This window comes from Dipodomys spectabilis, unplaced genomic scaffold (assembly GCF_019054845.1).
Source record: "Dipodomys spectabilis isolate Male_0828 unplaced genomic scaffold, ASM1905484v1 ptg000163l, whole genome shotgun sequence".
In the NCBI taxonomy this organism is placed as follows: Eukaryota; Metazoa; Chordata; class Mammalia; order Rodentia; family Heteromyidae; genus Dipodomys; species Dipodomys spectabilis.
Window position 1 is genome coordinate 17485178 of NW_024870840.1, and position 21601 is coordinate 17506778.

Genomic DNA, 21601 nt, shown 5'->3' on the forward strand with positions numbered 1-21601 from the left:
ACTGTATATATATATAATTATTCTACTTACATAATTTTCCGGAATACTATGTATCTAATGTATAGATATAAATCAATCTATAAATCACTCTCTCTCCACACACACACACACACACACACACACACACACACACACACACACACACACACAGACACATTTCTTTTATCAGTACCAGGGCTTCCACTTAAGGCCTCACACTCGCTCAGCTTGCTTGTTCATAGCTGATGTTCTACCACTTGAGCCATGCCTCCAGGCTGGCCTTCATTTATTGACTGATTGGAAAGGGCTCTCACAGACATTTCTGCCTGGGCTGGCTTTGAGCTGGGATCTTCCAGCCTTTAGCCTTCTGACAAACTCTGGTTATAGATATGAGTCACCTATGCCTTGTTCTAATTTAAAAATACTTTAAAAAATTTATATACTTAATTTTTTTTGTCAGACATGGGACTTGAACTCATGGCCAGGTGATGTCCCTGAGGTTTTTTTTTTTTTTTACTCAAAGCTAGAGCTTTATCACTTTGAGCCACAGCACTACTGCCAGTTTTCTGATGGTTAACTGCAGATGAGTCTCATGAACTTTTCTGCAGATTTCAGCCTCTTGAGTAGTTTAGGATTACAGGCATGAGCCACCGGCACCCAGCCATTTGATTAAAAAGAATATTTCCTAAAACAAGAAGAACAGGTCTTCATTAACAGGCGGGAGCTAGAGTCCAGTACACTGTTGCATTTCTGCACTGTCTTTTACAACAAACATGAATTTCGATTGCTAAATGCTTTTTTCCTAAAAGGCATTTATTTTTCTAAGATATTATTCTGGCAGCAATCTATAGTCAGATTCACCAATATCTGGTAAAGTCTACATTGGAACATTAAAGTATCCAACCACTGTTTTTCTCTTTTCTTTTTTTTCCCCCTCTCTCCTGCCCACCTGCCCTTTCTTCTCTCCCTTTCTTTTTAGTGCCTGGGATTGAATCCAGGCCCTGCATATGGCAAGCAAGTGCTATACCACTTAGTTACATCCTCAGCCTTATTTTGTTTTTATTTTCAGACTAGAGCTTGCTAAGTTACCCAGGCTGGCCTTGAGCTTTCAATCCTCCTGGAATTAAAGGAGTGCTATGTTATGCACAAAGCCAGATTTTAAGTGCCTACTATGTACCATACTATGGACACTTGAATGCATATACTTTGAACAGATGCCTTGCAATACCTCCACTTACCCCTGAAATGCTCTGACAGAGGTGTTCTGACCTGGGGCTTTGGGAAACTGCTCACTGCCCTCTGAGACATCAAGTCCCAGGGAGCCCCCATTAATGCGTGGGTGTCAGCCACATTGCCAAATGGCAAGTTTCCTTCTTTTGGAGGTTAAATGACATTTCAGAGTCTACAAGAAAGTACATTTTCTTTTTATCAACTGTAAATGGACATTTGTTATTTATCTAACTTAGCTATTGTAGGTAAATAGTGCTGCACTAAAGGTATGAGGAAAATCTATCTCTTTACTCTAATTTCAGTTCTTTTGAATCCATATGCACAGAATTGGGACTGCTGGATCACATGTAGTTCTGTAGTTAATTGTCCCTCACAGGGGCTGTGCTATGCTCCATTCCCGGGAACAGTATATAAGCGGTCCATTATGCCAAATGAAGTAAGCCAATCACAGGAGGACAAACACTGCTTGATTCCATTCATCTTGAAGTGTCTAAAATAGTTCAACTCACAGAAGCACAGAATAGAATAATTGTTGTCAGGGTAGGGGAAAAATGGAGAATTATTTCTCAATGGATAAAAAGTTTCTGCTATGTAGGATGAGCTAAGTTCTGGAAATCCATTATACAACACAGTGCCTATAGTTAACCACAACCACAAAAGAGTGTGCAGCAAATAAATGCTCAGGCAGAAAGGAGGAGGGACAGCTGTAGTACAGTGCAGAATGGCTGAAGACACACTGAGAGTAAATGAATAGCAGGTTGCTAAATAGGGGACTACATGACGAGGACTCCGACTCTAGTTCAGGTGCGTAGGAAAGTCTATAGCTCTATGGAAATAAGGAAAGGCTATAGCATTATTTTCTAATATTTTCTATGATCTGAATGCCTGTATCCTCAAATCTGTAAGTGAAACTCCAATCTCTGAAAGCAATGGCTATTAGGGTTTGGGGCCTTTGGGAGATGATTATGTTTTGAAGGTACAGCACTCATGAATGAAATTATTGCTCTTATCAGAGGCCTCAGAATGCCAGCTTATTCCTTTCACTATGGGAAGACACATGTGGAAGGAGCCATCCATAAACCAGAAAGCAGGCATTCCCCAGACACTGACTACTGACTTTCCAGCCTCTGGAATTAGGACAAATACATTTCCGTTGTTTCTAAGCTACTCAGCTCATGGTGTAATATTGGAGTGTGGATGGATTAAGACAACATTAGTTTCCTCTCAATTCACAGGAGAGAACATAGGGCATAGAGTGGTGGATTACAACACTTCTACAGATTTGGCCACACCATTTCACCAGAGATAGCTGCAGGTGAGGCCCGGATCAGTTGGAATTTTGCTTTGGTATTTGGTGTTTTTTCTGCTTTGTCTTCCTTCTATTCAACATGCAGCAGCCTTTTGACTTCTTTAACAGGAAGACCATGAAACTCTGTGATTAGAGTTACCCAGGACATTGGATCACTCATAAGAATGAATGATCAGGGGAAAAGACCTCTCTGAGAGACACTGGGTAACAGACTTCCTGCACTTAAGGTCAGACTGTGGAAGCCGTATATTAAATACATATTCTGGGGCCAGCAGCCCAGGAAGGAGGAAGCAATCAATGGAGAACAACTCTTCTGGAACAGAGGATTTGGTCTGGGAAGGAAGGGAGGGCAGGGAGACATCTTGACATCTTTTCAGGATGCAGCTGCAAAAACTCTTTAGCTGTTTAGTTTAATTAGAGGGCTGACGAGAGGGGGAACTCTTGCTTGGCTGCTTTGTGAGGAGAGTTGAGAGGACCTGGTGAAGCTGGTGGGCATGAGCTGGGTTCAGTGCCCTGGGCCTGCCCAGAGGTGCTCCACATAGTGTTAGCTGCCATAGGCTACAGTCGGAGCCTGAAAAGATGAGAATTTGCCTCTGAGACAAGACATAAATAAAGACAAGGAGATGGTGGGTGTGGAGGGGAGGGGAGGGGAAGTATATTGTTTTAGATTTCCAGCCTGCAGGACAGGGCTGAACTGCTTGTTTAGAATTCAGACCTAAGACCTATCGGTTCACCCACCTCACTGCTAATCTAGCAGGTGTCTCCCATGGCACCCAGCCTCCCATTCTACACTATACCAAGAGTCTCATCTACCATACACTGAGTGCTTACTGTGTGCCTGCCAGGCATTTTTCTATCCATACAATCCTTCTAGAAACTGAGTTTGAATTAATATCTCCATCTTACCTCCCACTAAAAAAAGGGGGAAAAAAAGGATCAAGGGATTTTCTCCACATCATTCAATGAGCTTGGGCTCCTCCCAGCCCCCACACTGTGCACTGACTCTTCAAGTTGCACCTTCCTTACACCAGTTCTTACCAAGGCCCCCACCTTCCCTTCCTTCAGATCCTGAGCTCAAATACCATCTTTTCAGAGACCCTCCTTTGAAAAAACAGTCCTTTTTAGCAGTTTTCAATTTCCTTAGCACATCATGTTATATCAGAGTTTGTCATTCTAGGTAGTACTGACATTTTAAGCTACATGAGTCTTTCCCGTGGAGTATCTTGTGTTCTCTAGGATGTTTAGCACCATCTCTGGCCTCTACCCACTACACACCAAACAAGCTCCTTAGTCGTGACAAGCAAATGTCTCCAGAGATTGCCAACGTCATTCACATAACAACATTTCCCACGGGACTCCTGTGAGAAATGGGGCTGTCTTCAAAACATCTTCTTCCAAAATTATTTCTTTTACTCAGTACCTTATACTTAATGCCTAATTTATGCCAGGTAGGATTCTAGGTATAAGAGATAGAACAGTGAAAATTACTAGATAAAATTACTACTCTGGACGAGCTTATAGCTGCATGAAAGAGGCAGAAAAGCCAAAAGAAAATCTGCAAAATCATGGAAGGTACAATGGTATTTAACGCTACAGGCAGAGATGAGGGTAGCAAGAAAGTTGCAGTTGGGTAAGTGGAAAGGCTCATGCTTTTCAATAGGTGGGTTTACATGACAGCCCCGAAACCAGAGTGGCTGAAGCTGAGTGAATGGGGGGAGCTAAGAGGAGACATTACAGGAATACAGGAGGAAGACAGTTCCTCTCCCACAATCACAAGTAACCCTCCCTGTGAATAGGACATCTCCAGGATGCAGACAGGTACTTGGCACATTGCAAAAGCATGCTAACCAGTGAATGAGCTCAGGCCTGGCCAGCCTGGGGGAAGACAGTGATCAGCCCAAAACACCTCAAGTGGATAAAAGACAGTTAACAATCAAGATATCAAGAAACCTTGATAGTCTAGCCCCATTTGTGAACCTCTGGTATTAAGGGGAAAGGAAGTGCTAATATCCAACACAGTTCTTTGACCCAGATGCTCCTCTAGAAATTGAAAACAATTTCTGCAGACAATAACTCAGTAAGGTTGGCACACTCTTAGTCTTGATAGGCTAAATGGAGAAAAGGCTGCTCATTGCTCACTGCTCATTGTATCAGGTGTTCCAGGGCCTGGGATCAACTCCAGAACACACGCAATACTGACTCTTAGGAGGACAAAAGAGAATGATGAGCTATAGGAGCACAGGAGACCAGTACTACAAGAGGCCTGACATCCTGCCTCCCCTTAAAGGATATAGGCAACTACTATAGTAGGTGAGTGTAAATCCTTTATACTCATGTATTAAATATACTATATTATCCCATGTGTTTTCCCAACAATGCACTGTAGGTTGACAGTCCAACCAGCCCCATCTCACATAGGAATGAACTGGGGCTCAGATATAAGTGACATGCAGACATTGGCAAGGGAACTAGGAGTGTTGAGACCACAAAAGCGAAGGCTCGGTTGTATTGTTTGTTCTCTCTCATAGATTGAAGGGATTCAGGCTGAAGCAATAGATGGATTGTGTGAACCAACAAGGTAGAATAAGGCCAGAGAAGGATATGGTTCAGGATACAGAGATGAACAAGCTTTGAGTAAGGACACAGATGCAAAGGCTGTGGAGAGAAGCAGCCAGATGACAGTACGGCTAAGCAGACATCTAGCTGGATGAACGTTCCCTGTGAGCAGGGAACATTACCTTATGTACAAGTGACAACCTTAAGGAAGACCTTGAATCCACAGTGGCTTTGCACTTGTGGAGCCTGAGCTCCACAAACGGACTCAATGACCTTCGAGGAGGATGGTATACCATCCTGGCAGTCCAGCCAATTTGGATGGCCAGTACCCCATTTTCACCACTTGTACTCCTTACAGTGAAGACCATTCTATAGGGAATTAAAGTAGACAAGTTTATCTATCTACTTCATTAAGGTGCCTGGTATAAGCAAGCCCTGATACTTTACATATTGAAGTAAATATTATTTTATGACTAATTTATTTTTCTTTCTTCACTGTATTATAGTTAGGGCATTACACTGATTTTGTTAAAAATTATATTTGTAGCCAGGAGCTGGTGGCTCATGTCTATAATCCTAGCTACTCAAGAGGCTGAGATCTGAGGATTACAGTTCAAAACTATCTTGGGCAGGAAAGCCTGGAAGACTCTCATTTCCAATTAACCACCACAAAGCCAGAAGTGAAGCTGTAGCTCAAGTTGTAGAGCATAAAAGTTAAGGGACAGTGCCAAGGCCCTGACTTCAAGCCTAGTACCAGCATACACACAAAAAATATATTTGCAGATAGTATAAGATAGGTAAAACTTGAATTTTACTCTAGGACTGTAAAAAAGGCACTCAAAAACATGTTATAAAAATGGGCCAGGCCATTGACAAAATGAAAAGAAGGCATTTTTACTATTTCTATGGGAGACCCTATGCTAAGAACTAAAATCAAGTCTAACAAAATGATACAGAGATTGCCCAAATTGGATAAAACTCACCAAAGATATAAAATATGTACTCTAGGCTCAACAAATCTACTAGATGCACAGAATAGGAGTGTTAGAGGGAGTTTTTCTGTTAAACCCAAGTTCAATTTATGTGTGAAGAGCAATGTAGCAGCAAAAGTTTAAGAGGAGATAAGGCACAGGTTCTTAAACTCCAAAGCCCTAAAATCACACAGGGAGCATGTTTAAAATAATAGCTTCCCAGCAGTCTGGTCCTAATTCCCCCTCCCTGGTGAAGGAATGAAGAGGACATGGTAAACATGCATCTTGAGTGATTCAGACAGTGGCCTGGGCTGTAATTCAGCCACCCAGGCCATGGCATGTCTGACACAACAGCTTGAACTGAGTAAGACAGCGTCTATGTCCCTACTGCAGAGTGTGGGGATGAATATCTTCAGTACAAAACAGGGTAGATGTGTCTACTTAATGTGTCAGGAAAGGCAAGCAGCTTCTAATGGGGTTATTCTACAAACCCCTTCTGAATATTTTGGGCAAACAGCCTGGGATACAGAGCTTAAACAAAGAAATTCCTTATCCTCATTATTAGAATTGGATCAGTCCCTTCTTCCCTGTTTTCTCCCTAAGTCTGGGATCAGGTGAAAGTGTGAAATGCTTGCTTCTCTGTTTAGCAGTTTCCTTGACTTTCGGACTTTATAGGACCTGTAGTATGCCAACATGCATCCTTGTGAATCTCTAAGAGAGGATGTGAACTTCCCTGTTCACCATTTTTAAACATGCATTGATATCTCTTGCCATGCCTTCTGGGATTAGCTTAGGAAATGCTGGCCCAGGGTTACTGCAGGGCTTCTGTTCAGCTCTGAATCTCAATTATGGGAGAGGCTCATGTCATACTAAATTTATCAGTGTCTATGCAAATGCTTCTGTTTTGAAGGAAGCTGTTTGGTAACACTCATTTACCCTAACCTTGTCAGAATGATAGCTTTTTAGTAGTATGTACTAAATAAATCAATGAGTGAACTATAGTCAAGTCTAATGACCTTGGATGCAATGATTACAGATTGCAACAACCCACTTGCAATGATTTTTCAAAGCATGAAGAAATCTGAATTTTTGGTAGAAGACACAATTAAGGCTCAAATACGGGCTGAGACTTGTTCAAGATCTTGGAGTGCTGGAATCCAGAGGCAGAGGCCAGGATCGAGTTTTGCCTCACACTACTGCTCATCCTGCTAGAGCTATGAGTTTTATAGTTCTTTGGCAAGTTGCCCACCATTTTCTTCTTTTGAATCCCTGCCAGCGATTCCACTGTAGAGTCTGCCTTTATTGCCCATCAATTCCCACGTATGCACAGCCCAGAGTCTGCTCCAGCCTCAGAGGTGAGCCAGTCCTTGAGTGTCCCAATTTCGTAGTTCTACAGATAAGGATTTCTAGAGAAGTTTTTCTCCCTTTCTCAGGAGGACCGGGTTTCCATCTGCCTGTCTCTGGCCTAATTTGAGGACTGAAAAGAACTGTTTTTAAAAGCACAGCCTCATTTTTAAAAGCCCTTCTTCTTTGGAGGACACACCTTCTCCCTGAGTAACCTTTGGGATCCTATGCAAGAAAACCTCCCTGTAAACTTGAACTTTCCATTTTCTTTCTACTGGCCTGGCATCCCTCACTTCATCCTTCATCCTTTACTGTTCTTAGCCCTCCTTCCTTTCTTGTCTTTGATGGATATTCATCCATCAGTATATGAGATGACATGTGTTGAATCTTAACGAGCCCATCCAATTCTTATATGTGTGTATATGTTTTCTTTTCTTTTTCTTTTTGAAAGCCCTTCCGACAGCTAAATGCTGGGTGAATGATAGCTTCTTGCACCTAGGCTGACACGTGGACAGAGTGGTTGGAAACAGACCACTTCCGTGCAAGGATGTGGGAGGTGCTGTTTAATCCACCTGAATAGTTACGAGCACTGTGTTGGGACCTGCCTGGACATTCACAGCTGTTCTGGCTCAGTTAACTTTATTTGGATGGAAATACATTGTAAACTGTTCCAGTAAGAAGAGAAGGGAGATGAAAGCAGACTTTCCTATTTTTTTAAGGTCCTCGGGGCTTTGTAAAAGCAGACTGATAAGTGGGAACTTGGCTGGGTCTTCTAAGGAGAATCTCTACATCACCAGGTAATTGTAGGAATGAAGTCTCATGCATGCTAAGCTGCTTGGGAAGAGGTCTGGTGCAGAACAGGTACGTTTCATGAGCACAGCTGAATCCGAATTATTCAGAAGAAATAAAAACTATAACCAACTTTCAAAACATAACAGATGAGGAAGCCCAGGTTCACTGCACTGGGTAAGCCTGCCAGACAGAGTTTAAAAACAATAGGTCTTGGAGACAGATTTCCTAACCTAGGTATCTCATGCTTTTTCTGGGGATTTTTCAAAGTACAACACAGGAAACACAAACTAAAATGGATTTCTTTTTCCTAAAATAATATAAAAAGCTTTTACTAAGTAGGGAAAAGGCACTGTATGATAGATATTTGGGTAAATGAAACACTGACCTGGGGGCTCATTTGACCTTTGCAAATCCCAGTGAATCATGTATCTACTATTTTTTTTTTTAATCAAATAACTAGTAGAAAGATACGAGGTGCCAAATACTAAGATGTGCTGAGTACTTGTTTTATGCTAGGCTAGGCTTCTTAAGCAAGTGTCCCTGTTAGTCAGTGATTCTTAGATAATAGAGTATTGCCATCCCATCTTACAAGGAGAAAATTAAAGGTCAAAGGAGGTGAAACTACATGGTTAAGCTCATATAGCTGCAGTTTCAGCCTTGATTTGCTAAAATTCACCCAGGGGCTTTGGTGGAGAGACCCTTTTGGGAGTCTGGAAATGGCTGGGATTTAGGGTGAAGGTTTCTTTATGCCAAACTCTCAATCCACGAGACTCTACAATAACAAATTCTCATCGTAAAAGTCATTGCATTTCAATGCCACATGAACACTCTCTTAATGATCATTTGGTGTCATTGATTTCCCAGTGGACATATTACTTGTAACTGGGCTTTCTCCAATCTTCTCTGCCCTTTAAGTACCAGCACAGAAGGAAGAAACTCACTGTCAGGGCCTATCAGGTGGGAGCTGAAATGGCTTAAATCCTGGTATGTCTCCTGCCTTTGCATTCTGTAGCAAACACAGAGAGGTGGGAGAGGATATGCCATTTTGACCATAATAAATTCTCCAGTGGGACATGCTGTCTTTCTCCCGGTAAGCCTGGATTGATGACCAATGAGTTTTGTTTTATGCAGATAACTGTGACCTTTATACTGCATCCTCAAGGCAGGGCAGTATATTTCCATGTGACATTTTCTATCACCATATGTTTCAAGGGACAGGAAATAAAAGTGCAGACCAGGGTTTCTCTGAGATTTCTCTGCTCCCGTCCAACAAACATGCGAGTCTCTGGCTGTATAGAAATTTGGAAGTCAATGTGACATAGAGAGATGATTTACTTCCCAAAGGAAAGTTCACGGAGCCCTCTCATTGGACAACAGTAGGGTGGGCTCACTCAGGGTCCAACCTTAAATGAACTGAGCAAACAGCTGCTTGGTAAGCTGGCTGAGTATGCCATGTTTTGTCAGAGCAGGATCTTATATTCTGCTCCAGAAACATCCTAGAAACTTCCTGTAGGGCAGACTTCCTGGGCTCCCTCACAGCCCAACCAGATTCTTCAAGAACAGGACTCAAGGTTCTTAATTTAAGAAAAAAGTATGTGTAGTATGCAGAGTGTGGTGACATATGCCTAGAACCCCAGCACTTGGGAGGCAGAGGCAGGAGGACCACCAGTTTGAAGCCAGCCTGAGCAAAACAAACCAAAGCAAAAAGTCTTTGACACTGAAACCATTAAAGCATAAGTAAGGACGGTGAGTAGTTAATGGCTCAGGTTCTTCTACTTATTAAGGTTGCAGCCTTGATCTTTGAGCACTAGATTCCTCTTGTGTAAAACACAGATAAGCATAACATCTGCCTCCTGGGTTCAGTGTGAGGATCAGATGAGATTAACACCTTTAAAGAAGCCGGCACAGTGCCTGTCTAATAATACCTAGTTGGTATGTAGAGGCCCTGCTTACCTGTTAACTGGAATGTTTAAATACTTCCCTCCCTGCTACTGAAGAGTTGCTGCTCTATCCCTCCTCAGTTCCTTCACCTTCCCGACCCCTCACAGGGACTCCTCACACTTATCTACTATCTAGCAACTAAAGGGTTAACATCAGCACAGTGTGGGGGGGGGTGGGAAGGGAGGGGCTCTTGGAGAAGCTGTGGGTCTGGGAGGGGATGGTGGTTACTACTCTTTGGTATGCCTTGGAGGTTTTACAGAGAGCCCTACAGGCTTGATGCTATAGCAACCATCAGTTAGGGAACAATGCCCATCTCCAAGAATGGCCTTCAATATAGGGCTCCCTGACTGTCACATCTGGCTGCTCAAGGCATGATACTGGGCTTTCTTTCCTTGTCCTCCTCAAGTTTTGACCTCTATTCTGATCCCATCTCTGAAAGCTGATATCCTTTGTGGTTTCTGCAATCTGAACCATCAGCTCTCAGAGATGATTTTTTTGGCTGTTGTCACTAGGATTGGCCTTAGACTCTAGGGTCAGGTGATGCTGCTCTGAGACACTTGCCCCAACCCAACACACCTGTTGGTCTCCGATGCTGGGTAGCAGCTCTTCCTTGCCTCACCCATACCACTGTTTCCTGAGCTCTACAGCTATGGAGAAAGACTAAGTCTGCATCCTTTGAGGGCAGGAAACCACAATGAGGATGGAAGGGAAGTGAGAAGAAATCCAGAGGTTACGTTGCACATAGACATTATTCATTCTAGGAGCTGGTATGTCTGACACATAGCGTGGGCCTTTATGCCTAGTCAGCATTCAGACGGTTGTTGAATAAAGGATGGTTGAATGAATGATACCAAAAGAGGAGAGGGAATATTGCGGTTAGGTAACAAGGTAGAATTAAGAATTTCACACATGCTATTGGAGAATTGTGCTTTCTGCTAGGTGCATGGTGTGGTATACTTTTTGAACACAGGGAAAGGTACATGATATACTTTTGCCAACCAGCTATGAGCAGGAGTTTAAAGAGCTATTACTTCTGTTTCTTTCTCAGCTCATACATGGAAGTATGCGGCAAGATGAATCCTTATACCTGCAGCAAAGACCCCGGTATACCTAAAATATACATGAGATGAGACAGAGAAAAACTTATGTTTTGAAGAAATTTAGGTCTTGGGGGCGTTTGTTATCCCAGAATGATCTATCGTCTATGTTAAATAGTTAAGGAACTTACAGAGCAGATTGGCAAACAATTCAGTAGGCCTATGGCTAAAGGCTTTCTGGTGGAATGTCCAGACTGCCAAGACCAAGTTGCTATCCTGCCTGCAGCTGTGGGAAAGGAACGGAGGCTCACCTGCCCATGTACTGTCCACTGACAGTAACCAGGTGATATCCAGGTGGTCTATGTATCGCTGTGATGTCCCCTCCCTGAAGGAACACTGAGCACCTTGTCACCTTTTGTAACCCCTGCCCACACCAGTGTTATGGTTTACCTGTGTTGTAGCCCCTTCCAAGGGCTGGCCATGGGCGGTGATTTTTCCACAGGTTTCCAAGGTACCAGTCACTCTGGTTCTCTACCAAGCCCAGCACCTGCTGACCTGTGAAGAAGAGAACACAAATGTTTTAGAAGTTGAAGCTGAGGCTTCAGGCCAGGGAATATACAGGATATAATCATGGCAAATCAGGGTGACAACAGCTTGCAATCACTGGAAGCTTTAAGTATAAGATTCAGGCCATAATACAGGTGGACCCATTGTAACAATGGGACGTACAAGTTATGTCGAAAAAAGGAACTTTACAACTTTGGTGGTGGGGGGAGGAGGGTTTTGTGAGGGGGGAGGGGGAAGATGGGATGGGAAGGGGAAACAAAGGAGGAGGCTACAATGCTTGATAAGAAATGTACTCATTATCTTGCCTATGTAATTGTAACCCCTCTGTACAGTATTTTCACAATAAAAAAAAGAAATGTACTCATTGCCTTACTCATGTAACTGTAACCCCTCTGTACAGCATCTTTACAATCAAATAAAATTTTTAAAAAATGAGAAAAAAAGATTCAGATCCTAATGTTTAACTTGCTCGGACATATTTCATTCACACAATTAGGCAATTATTTTCTTTTTATCAATCCTATTTGGTAGAGAAGATGGGCTAGATCAGGTCATCTAGTTTATCTGTGACAAAACCAGAATCCCATACTATTCATTCATTTTCCATGGCCTGACATACCACATGTCCAAGTATTCCAGCTCTAACATCTCACTGTGCATTAACTGATTGGCTTTTTTTTTTTTCTGAGTATGGGCTGAGACTAATTTTTCATGAGAGAGGAAGAAATGATCCATGTTTGAGAAGATGAAAGCTCACAGACAAGAGCTACCCTGTGAGCAGAAGCTTGTGGTGCATGTGTCCTCATACTTCCTGTTTCCTATAAAATATATCTATCTTATGCCAACAAGCATCATGTCAATGCAGAAGTGTGGTCTGAAGGGATCACCTCAGGGCTGGGCTTTGATGTTGGCCTCATCTCTAGTGAACTGTGCATCTCAGGTCAGTCAGGCTTCAAGTCCATCTCTTAGGGTGTCTCTAGGATGTGGGTTGGAGTGAGTCTGTGGGCCATCAAGGTAGGGCATTGGATCTATCTGGCTCTCCTTAGCCAACTCCAGTATAACACTGGTAAAAAGACACTCTTCTAGGACTATCACCAATGCCATTTAGCAAACTGGGAAATGAGGCTCACATAAGACCGCTGATTTGTACAACTACTACTGATGGATCTAGGATATTGATCTACACTTATATGACACCCAATTATTTCCACTGTCTCAATGCGTTACTGCTTACTCTTGTCACCAAGGTTTGAAGAAGGCAGAATAAATCCATATCTGACAGAGAGGGAAACTGAGGCTAAATGACTTGCTAATGGTTACACAAGTAATCACTGTTGTCTGCCAAAGTTAACTGATGCCTTTCAGAGTGAAGCTCTTTATCCTTGGGGCCAGTCTGGAAAGTGAAGTGCTTTCTCATCACATGAGAGCTCAGCAGCATGCTAAGAAAACACAGCAGTTTTCTTGGAATACCACACTGGGTGATATAGGACCTCCTTGGTCGGATGACAGTTCTCTGAAACGATGGTGTGTAGGTTTGGTGTAATTTATTTGATCAATTTATGGAGCTCCTATCTAAATCATCAACCCAGCACGACTACATAAATTAGAAGCATGGGAAAAATACTACCTACCACCCACTCTGTCATTGTATATGATCACATCCAAAACTTGTAGAATCCCTCAGACAAACATATCACCAATTCAGGGAGTGCAAGAGCCAATCAATTTCATCCCCAACTAGCTTGGAATGACTCTGAAAAAACAATTAGACCCAACAGGCACTCTTTGCTGAGAGATATATGCCCAGTCCTGACCAGTATGACCCTGCTAGATACCTCATCTGATGATGAGGTAAGATGGTGAGGGTAGGATGTAAAGGGGAAGTATTTCTGGGGGAGACAGATGGCTCATAATTACGAAGGACTCCAGGACTGGTATTATGATCTGTTTGGCATGATCAAAGGTGTAATATACTGCTAAATGGAAGTAATCTTTCATTGTGTTAAGGATGATCATCTGAATCTCAAGTACAGTCACCTTCACCTACCTCCAAAGTCCAAATTTTGTGTTTTGACATCATGTGCATTTTCTTTTGTCTTAAGTTACTACTTTAGATAAGGCCTCTACTAGCTGCACTTCAGTCCTGACCAACAAAAACATGTGGTAGTGTTGCTTCCATCCTCACTTTTCTCTCTCATTTAGATACCCTCCACAGGAACTGTCCTTGGGCCACTGAAGCAATCCCTCACCCAGAGTGCTTTCATGGCTGAACTCTAGCATGGCCCCTGCATGTATAACTCCAAGTCAGAACCTCATCTTACCTTTACTAATGCATTAGATGGCAGACAGCTCTAGTCAGTACATCCTATTGGTACATCCTACCTTTAGAAGACCAAGGGGATTCTATTCAGGCATACCCACACCTCATTTATACATACTCATTTCTGGCATGAGCACATGGCCTATGTGGTATCTCACACCACACACACACACACACACACACACACGCACACGACAATCAACAAATGTCTGTTATAGAAATGAGTCTGAAGGGGGCAACACTGATCAAGATGCATTGTAGTCATGAACTAACATGTTGAACTGAAGCTGCATTCTTCCATTCACCAACATCAACGTATCTTCCACCCAGCTGTGTGAACTTGGGTGTATGCTTCCCTAATGTGGACAAGGGCAAAGTCCAGGCAGTGGTCTCTAAACTGCTTTACTATGGCTCACATCCAAGGCTTATACAGATGCATTCTGGCCCCAGGGTCTTCACTGCATTAAAAAAAAAAAGCTTCCTGGGTAATCAAGATGTACTTTGAAGATGAAGAATGACTAACTAGAGACTGGAAGTTTTTTCCCTGCTGCAGCCAAGGGTAAGACTCACCTTTAGGGCCCCCTGCTATGAAATAAAGTCACGAGTTATCTAATTTTGGGTCATAAGCCAGCAGATTTCAGTGGAGTCTCCAGTTCTGTACTTCCTAAACTCATTAATGTTATAAGGAAATTGAACTTAGAGCCAGATGGCCTGAGTTCAAATCTTGATGTCTCCATTTTCTACCTGTAAAACGGTGGATCAGAGATTTAAGGTCTCCGTGTCTGTTCTCTACTCCTTTGTAAAATGATGTCAATAAAGAGTAGATACTTCAGAATTAGATTGATTTTTTTTGGTGGCCTAGGCACAAATTAATGTTGAGAAAGGAAACTGTGTTTGCTGATGATTCAAACAATACCACCGAGAGTACCTAGAAAATAGTGAGGTGTTCAGTAGTATTTGCTCCTGTCATTATTTATACCTAGAATTTCCCTGGCCCCTTGTTCTGTTCCACCTTCTTCCTTCCTGAGTGGATGTGGTCTTTTCCTTGTCAAGACTTTGGTTCAGCTTCATATCGATTGACATTTCCTTTATGTCAGGCAGCACACAAAATACTAAGGAATCAAAGACAAAACATATTCCTTGCCCTAGAGGCAGTTAGAAGAGGAGCTAGATAAACAATTATGAAACAGTCTGATACTTATAATGACACAAACACTGTTAAGTTGGAAGAATGGGAAACAGAACAAGTGGTTCTGTGTGCAGCTCGGGTGACGCTTGCCTGGCATTAGAAGTCTCCCCTGGAGTCATCGATTTTGTTCCTTGCTGCATCTCCTACACAGATTTCCAACTCTCCCTCAAAGCATTTCTGATAAGGGTGCTATCTGGTACTGGTCATCTACACAGAGAGGTCACTTTTGCTCCGTAGTGAAAGTGTGGATGACACAAGCATTGCAGCTCAGCAATAAGTGGCATCTAAATCCTGGTCTCCAGAGGTCCAAGTTCAAAACCTTCACCGTGATTATGCAAGGGTGTCTTCTGCCTGCCATCACATGAAGAAGTGCAATCTCAGGAGACACACCCGGCAGTGACATACCACCCTGACTCGCCATGCCTTCCCCACTGCCCGCCTCATCTTCTCAGGCGTTATTATAATAAAACACTATGACTAACAGAAAAACCTCCGTCATTGTTTTCTGTGCTAGCCCTGTGGTTATGATTAAGTGCTCTGTTTTCTGTCTTCCTTACTCTAGGCACAAGTGAACTTATGAAAATGAAGCTGTCTTCTTTGCTTATTCATACATCACCACTAACAGCCAGACAAGATTGAACAAGCTTGCTATTCTGCTGGGGCTCTGGTGCTGGTGTCACCAGCCGGGAGACGGATGGCTCTGGGCTGGCAACTCCCCTTTCTCTATCCTTTTGCAGCTTCTGGCTCCAGGCAGGGTTCCTACTGTTCAGCAGGTGGAGCCAAGCAGTAGAAAGCCACGGTGACCTCACACAGTGCAATCGCTATGAGGTCAGGTTTAACAGCTGACCCTTGGGTGTGAAGAAGGGGCATGATCAGTTATAAAGACTTTGTGTGTGTGTGTGTGTTGTTTGTGTGAATACTAGGGCCTGAACTCAGGGCCTCAAGCTTTCATTCACCTTTTTGCTCAAGTCTGGTGCTCTACCATTTAATTCACAGCTCCACTTCTGGCTTTTGGGTGGTTATTCTGCCCAGGCTGACTTCTAACAGTGATCTTCAGATTTCAGCTTCCTGAATAGCAAGGATTACATAGCACCTGGCTATGCATAACGTGGGGTTTTAAAACCAGGCAAACCAGGGATGCTGTCTTACTTCAGAATGTACTGGCCATGGCATAACCACACTGAATCTCAGTTTGCTAGTACAAGGGTAAGAAGAAAGACTACCTCTTTTCCTAGGAATGTGTGTGCCTGATGTACCAGCTGCCTGGCTCCTTCTAGAGGGTCACCTAAATATCCAGGTTTTCCTACCTAAGTGTTAACATCAACTCTAGACTGGACTCAGCAAAATTTGGTGCCAGTGCCCTTCAACCCTGCCCTGTTGTCTACAGCCTTTAATATGTGACCCTAGTCTCCCACTGGCATTCTCTTCATTCTCCTGCAAAGCAGATGCTCCTGCATCTGCTGTCTTCTCCAAATATGCTGTGCATCTGGGCCCTCCCCCTTGGTGCCCTTTTCTTTTTGTTGTCCGTTTTATCCATAAATGGGGGGTAGCTAATATGATAACTAACCCCCATCCATAGTCCAGATCTCTTGCCATCTCTTCTTATTCTTCAGTTCATCCATCAGCTCATCATCTCCCATTGGCTGTCCAACTATGACCTTCAACTCAAGCTGACCCAAACCAAATCCACCATCTTTTCCTTTTGAATAAAGGTATGCTCCTCCCCTAAAGGTAGCATTGAGGAGACCTAACTTGTCAATAAGGCCAGACATCTTTGAGTCTGTCTTGATGCTGTTCTCTCCTCATAGCCTCATTATAACCAAAGGCCCACTGCTCTAACCTATGCATACGTCTCCCCATCTTTCAGGGTTACCTTAGCAGGTTTGTACCTGATCATTTCCCCCTTCCTAGTAGCATTTATCCTTCAATCCTGCTTATCTAGCCATAGCAATATTTTGAAGGCATATCTTTTAGGGATTTTTCTTTCTTGTTTAGAATGCTAAGTGCTGTTAGGATCCAATACACTGCAAACAGATGGACAAATGGATGGATGAATGAAAGATAAATATTATTCACCACTCATCACCCTAGCCTGTATCTGATAGGCTATTTCAGGATGGAGCAGAGGTGGGTATGGACTGGCCAATCTTTCCAGGTAAAGCCCAGGAGCAGGTGGCTGTTACCTGGATCTGTAAGATGTCTTCCTGCAAAGTCTCCTCTGCACAACCCATGAAAGTTCCTGGGTACTCTGAGGAAGACTGCCCATCACTGCTGACATCAAACCAGCTGTGGTTATGCCACTTGTTCAATATTTAGAACCAGAGTCCTGAGTATAGCAGAGAACACATCCATGCCCTCCCAACCTCCTATTTATTCTAATAAGCTGGTTTCTGATAGAAAAGCCTTTAATAGTACATTCAGTGCAGGCCCAAGCGCGGGATGTCTATAATAAGAAAAACATATGGTATTACATTAGCATTTGCTAGACATCCTGAAAGAGCTGTTCCCTGGCCTCAGGTGCCCCTGGCTAGCTGGCATAGAATAATAAAACATCTCCTGAGAAGATGCACACAAAAGGGTATTCAAACAACCCTGAATAGGTTGCATAGGGCTGTTGCTGAGCTTGCATATTCCACATTTTCTGCTTCAGTAGTTCAGCTCTAGTTCAACTAGGAAAACATTCCAGCTTGGATGAGCCATGAGCTATGAGTCATCATTGTGGAACCATCTACCTGTACCCATGTAGGTGAGGGAGGGGACTGGGATGCTGTCACACAATGTCAGTAGAAGGCCTATGAGTCTGACTCTGACTTGTAGCTGAGTGCTCCTGGATCTGCCTGCTGCTTCTTTCTCTAAACCTTTATGTAATTCTCACTCACTTCAAATCCTAGCAGTTGATCCTGGTCAGGTCACTGTGAGTAAAGTCGAGGTTTTCCACTTTCTTCATCTGTTACATGGTGATACTGTCTCCATCCTGGGCCTTCCTGGGACTTTTAACCAGGTTCATGTTCCAGGTTGATATAGCTTAGCCCGCAGATGGGACTCACATAATGGTCAGTTTATTTCCTGGGGTCTCAGTTCTTGAGGGAAAACACCCCCACCCCTGCATATTCACTGTCCATCCCTGATTTCACATGGAGGAAAGACTCTACCCTTCCTGAGGTCTAGGCTCGTTCCTCTTACTGCAATTCGAATCTGTGTCACTGCGGAAGCCTGACTGAGGGTGCTCATGGAGAGCGGTGGCTGAGTTCACAAAGCACAAATGAGCTGCCTTTCTGGGGAGAAGCTTCCAGGTACAGGGTGGGTTCAGGTGAGACCCTGCAGGGCTCAGCCATCATCTAGCAGGAACTTCTTGAGTCTCCACTCTGCACCATGCTTTGCCAACTACCAGGGACACACTGGGGAAGAAAATACCAGTTTCTGCCCTTCTGGACTGATCTCTACACACAGCTTATCACCCAGCCTGGCTCAAGTCCCTCAAGTCTCACTGAAGCAGCTTCTTTCCGGGGGAGGCTGGGGATTCACTTAAACAAGGACTTCATGCATTGTAGACTTGAAGGTCTTTGGGTGATGGAGTGGGGTTATCACCTGCACTTTTAACACCTGAGCAAGAATTTGCTATCCTAACCCAGCAATGAGCTCCATAATGACCCCTGCATACTGGCTAATTCCCACCCAGGCTCATCCACCATGCTGAGAATATGTGTGGATGGAGGCTGTCCTGTGAAGGGACCAATGCATGTAACAGGGCAGACCCTCTGAGAGCAGCTGGTCCAGGCCCTGAGATTTGTTCTTCATGTGAAACAATTCAGAGATGACCTTCAGCAACCCAGGGAGGTTTGTACTGTGCTGCTTTCTATCTTTCAGAAAGGAAACTGAATTTTAGAGAGGTACAGTCGCGGGCAGATGCTGTTGGAAAGCCATGTTTTCACTCCTACCTCAGGAACAGGATCCATCTGATCCATCTGATCCCAGGGTAAGGTGCACAGCTGGCACCAGCTAGAACCAGGCTGCCAACATATCCAGACCACAGGGAGAAAGGCAGATCCCAGGGATTTGGCCAGCCCACCTGTCCCTGTCTGTGCTGCCATCTTCAGCTGAGATGAGATTCCAGGACTGTCCTCTAAGCCCATGAGAGGGTTTGCAGTTGTGATTCCCTTCAGTAGAAATCCCAGGACATGGAGGGGTCCTGAATCACATCCCGCCCCAGAGTGCCTTGGGGGACAGACAAACAAGGCTTGACACTTTGAAAAGAATCCACAGTCCAATAAAGGACCAGCTGATGAGTCCATCTGCCAAGATTCAAAACCACAGTTCCCTTACCCCATAACCAATGGAACCTTGGCGGGCCCAGACTAACTCAATTTATGTTTTGAAACTCCTGCTCAATCTCCAATAATGATTTTTGTCTTCTTCCCTCTGTGATCTTTGGTCTTTGGAAATGGGGAGGAGGGGAAGGCCTAAAAAAGGAATGCAAGGCTGTTGGGCTGTCTTCCAAGTGGTGCTTTTATCATCCCAGCTCCCAGGATATACAGCTGCCATCACCTCTCTGCCTTGGTCTCCATCAGGGAGGTGGAGCTGGCCCGAGTCCAGTCACCACCTCTTATCTGTGTCCCTTTTTGAATGTGAGCCTTTATAAAAGCACAGTTCTTCGGAATCTTTCAGGTGGCTCACTCAGATGTCCCTAGCTTGCCAGTGGGCGTAGGGAAGACAAGTGCCTGATGGTTCCTTCTAGAGTTGTAGAAAAGTCTTGTTTAGATAAGCTTGTAAGGATTCTAGCTTTTCCCTATTATGGTCTGTACAACTCAAACTCAAGTATTTCATCTTTGGACTCTAGTTATTTATTGATTTATTTTGTGAACTTTTAACTCTGGTTATTATGTTTGAGGTAGAGTCTTGCTTTCTGCCTGGACTGTAATCATCTTATTTCTGCTTTCTACCACACCTGTGATGACAGGTATATGCCACCATGCCCACCTCTTTTCTGTTGAGATGAGATCTCATGAATTATTTTTTGGTCTTGAATGGAAATCCTTCTGATCGCTAACTCCTTTGATGGCTAAAATTACTGGAGTGAGCTACTGATATGTAAATGGTTTTTACATTTTTATAACGGATGCTCATGGAATTCATCCTGTTTCTATCAAAAGGTTGGAGTGAAAGCAAGATGAAATGCTGTAAATTTTAAAACTGTATTCAATTTTGATAATATGTTACCATTAATACCAAAAAATTCTGGAAAGGGATAATTTTAGATATTACTTCTTTTGCCACAGACTTACTAATCAGATCAACAGGTAAGCAAGTACATGGAAAAAAGCAGGGCTACACTGTTAAGGAAAGTTTGTAGACTGTCAAGTTTCTGGGAGACAAATCTATCAAAAAGACAGATTCTTCTTCCCTTCAGAAGGATGTGGTATGGTAATACTGATAACACATCCATTAGGTAGACAGACCATGTCTTACTTCAGATACACACTAACAGAAAACTTACACGGAGATAAGAACATCAGTAATTAGAAGGTCTTAACATGGTTTCAATTGGAATTATCTGGAAACCCCCCACTAATCCCTAGAAATGAATAGCAAGATTGTATATGCTGGACCCTGACTTTCTTACCTGAATTCCCTGCAGGGCAAACAACTAACACACAATACACAAACAATACACAATCCTGGGGTAAAGCAGATGGGTCCCAAAGTGACCCACAGACACCCCCTCGCTCAAGGCCTGCTCTGTGCTCTCTTCGTTGGACTGTACCTGTCAGCTAGGAATCCTTTCCTGTCATAGTATTAACCTACCAGTAATAAAAACACACTGGACTTTGTTTTTGGTTGATTTGGCATACTTAGCAATGGAGACAAAATCGAGGTATCCAAGTGCTGGTGGACAGAGTTGTGCCTGGCAATATCACAAGATAGGGATGTAGTGCTGGGAGAGAGCAATGGAGGTGATATGTGTATGTGTGTGTGTATGTGTGTGTGGGAGAGAGAGAGAGAGAGAGATGTGTGTGCGTGTGTATGTGTGTGTGTTTGTGTGTATGTATGTGCACGTGCAGGTGATGGCTGAGCAAAGAAAGCTTGGCTGCAAAACTCTGTCAGAGGCTGCCTTCCAATCTAAATTTGCTCACTGGTTCATTCAGCCATTTGCTTATTTATCCACAGTCATTCACCCAAGTTACTGAGTGTTGGTTATACGCCAAGCACTGCTCTGGCCTCTGAGTAGTAACCAAACAAGACAAAACAAAATAAAAATCCTCAAATATAAAAGTTTTCACTGGAGTGAGAGCCAGACCACAAATAGACACAGGACACCACATTAAGTTTGAGAAGAGGTGCCATGAAAAATAAAGCAAAGGAACAGAC

General features: G+C 43.4%; 1 protein-coding gene across 2 annotated transcripts in view; it reads right to left on the reverse strand.

The window, feature by feature from the left end:
• The window catches only part of Large1 (LARGE xylosyl- and glucuronyltransferase 1), a 445329-nt gene that overhangs the window by 91902 nt on the left and 331826 nt on the right, over positions 1-21601 (reverse strand). For both annotated transcript variants that reach the window (XM_042693250.1, XM_042693249.1), the window contains one exon: positions 11610-11714. In XM_042693250.1, the coding sequence (XP_042549184.1) occupies positions 11610-11714 (105 nt within the window). The remainder of the gene's footprint in view (positions 1-11609; positions 11715-21601) is intronic.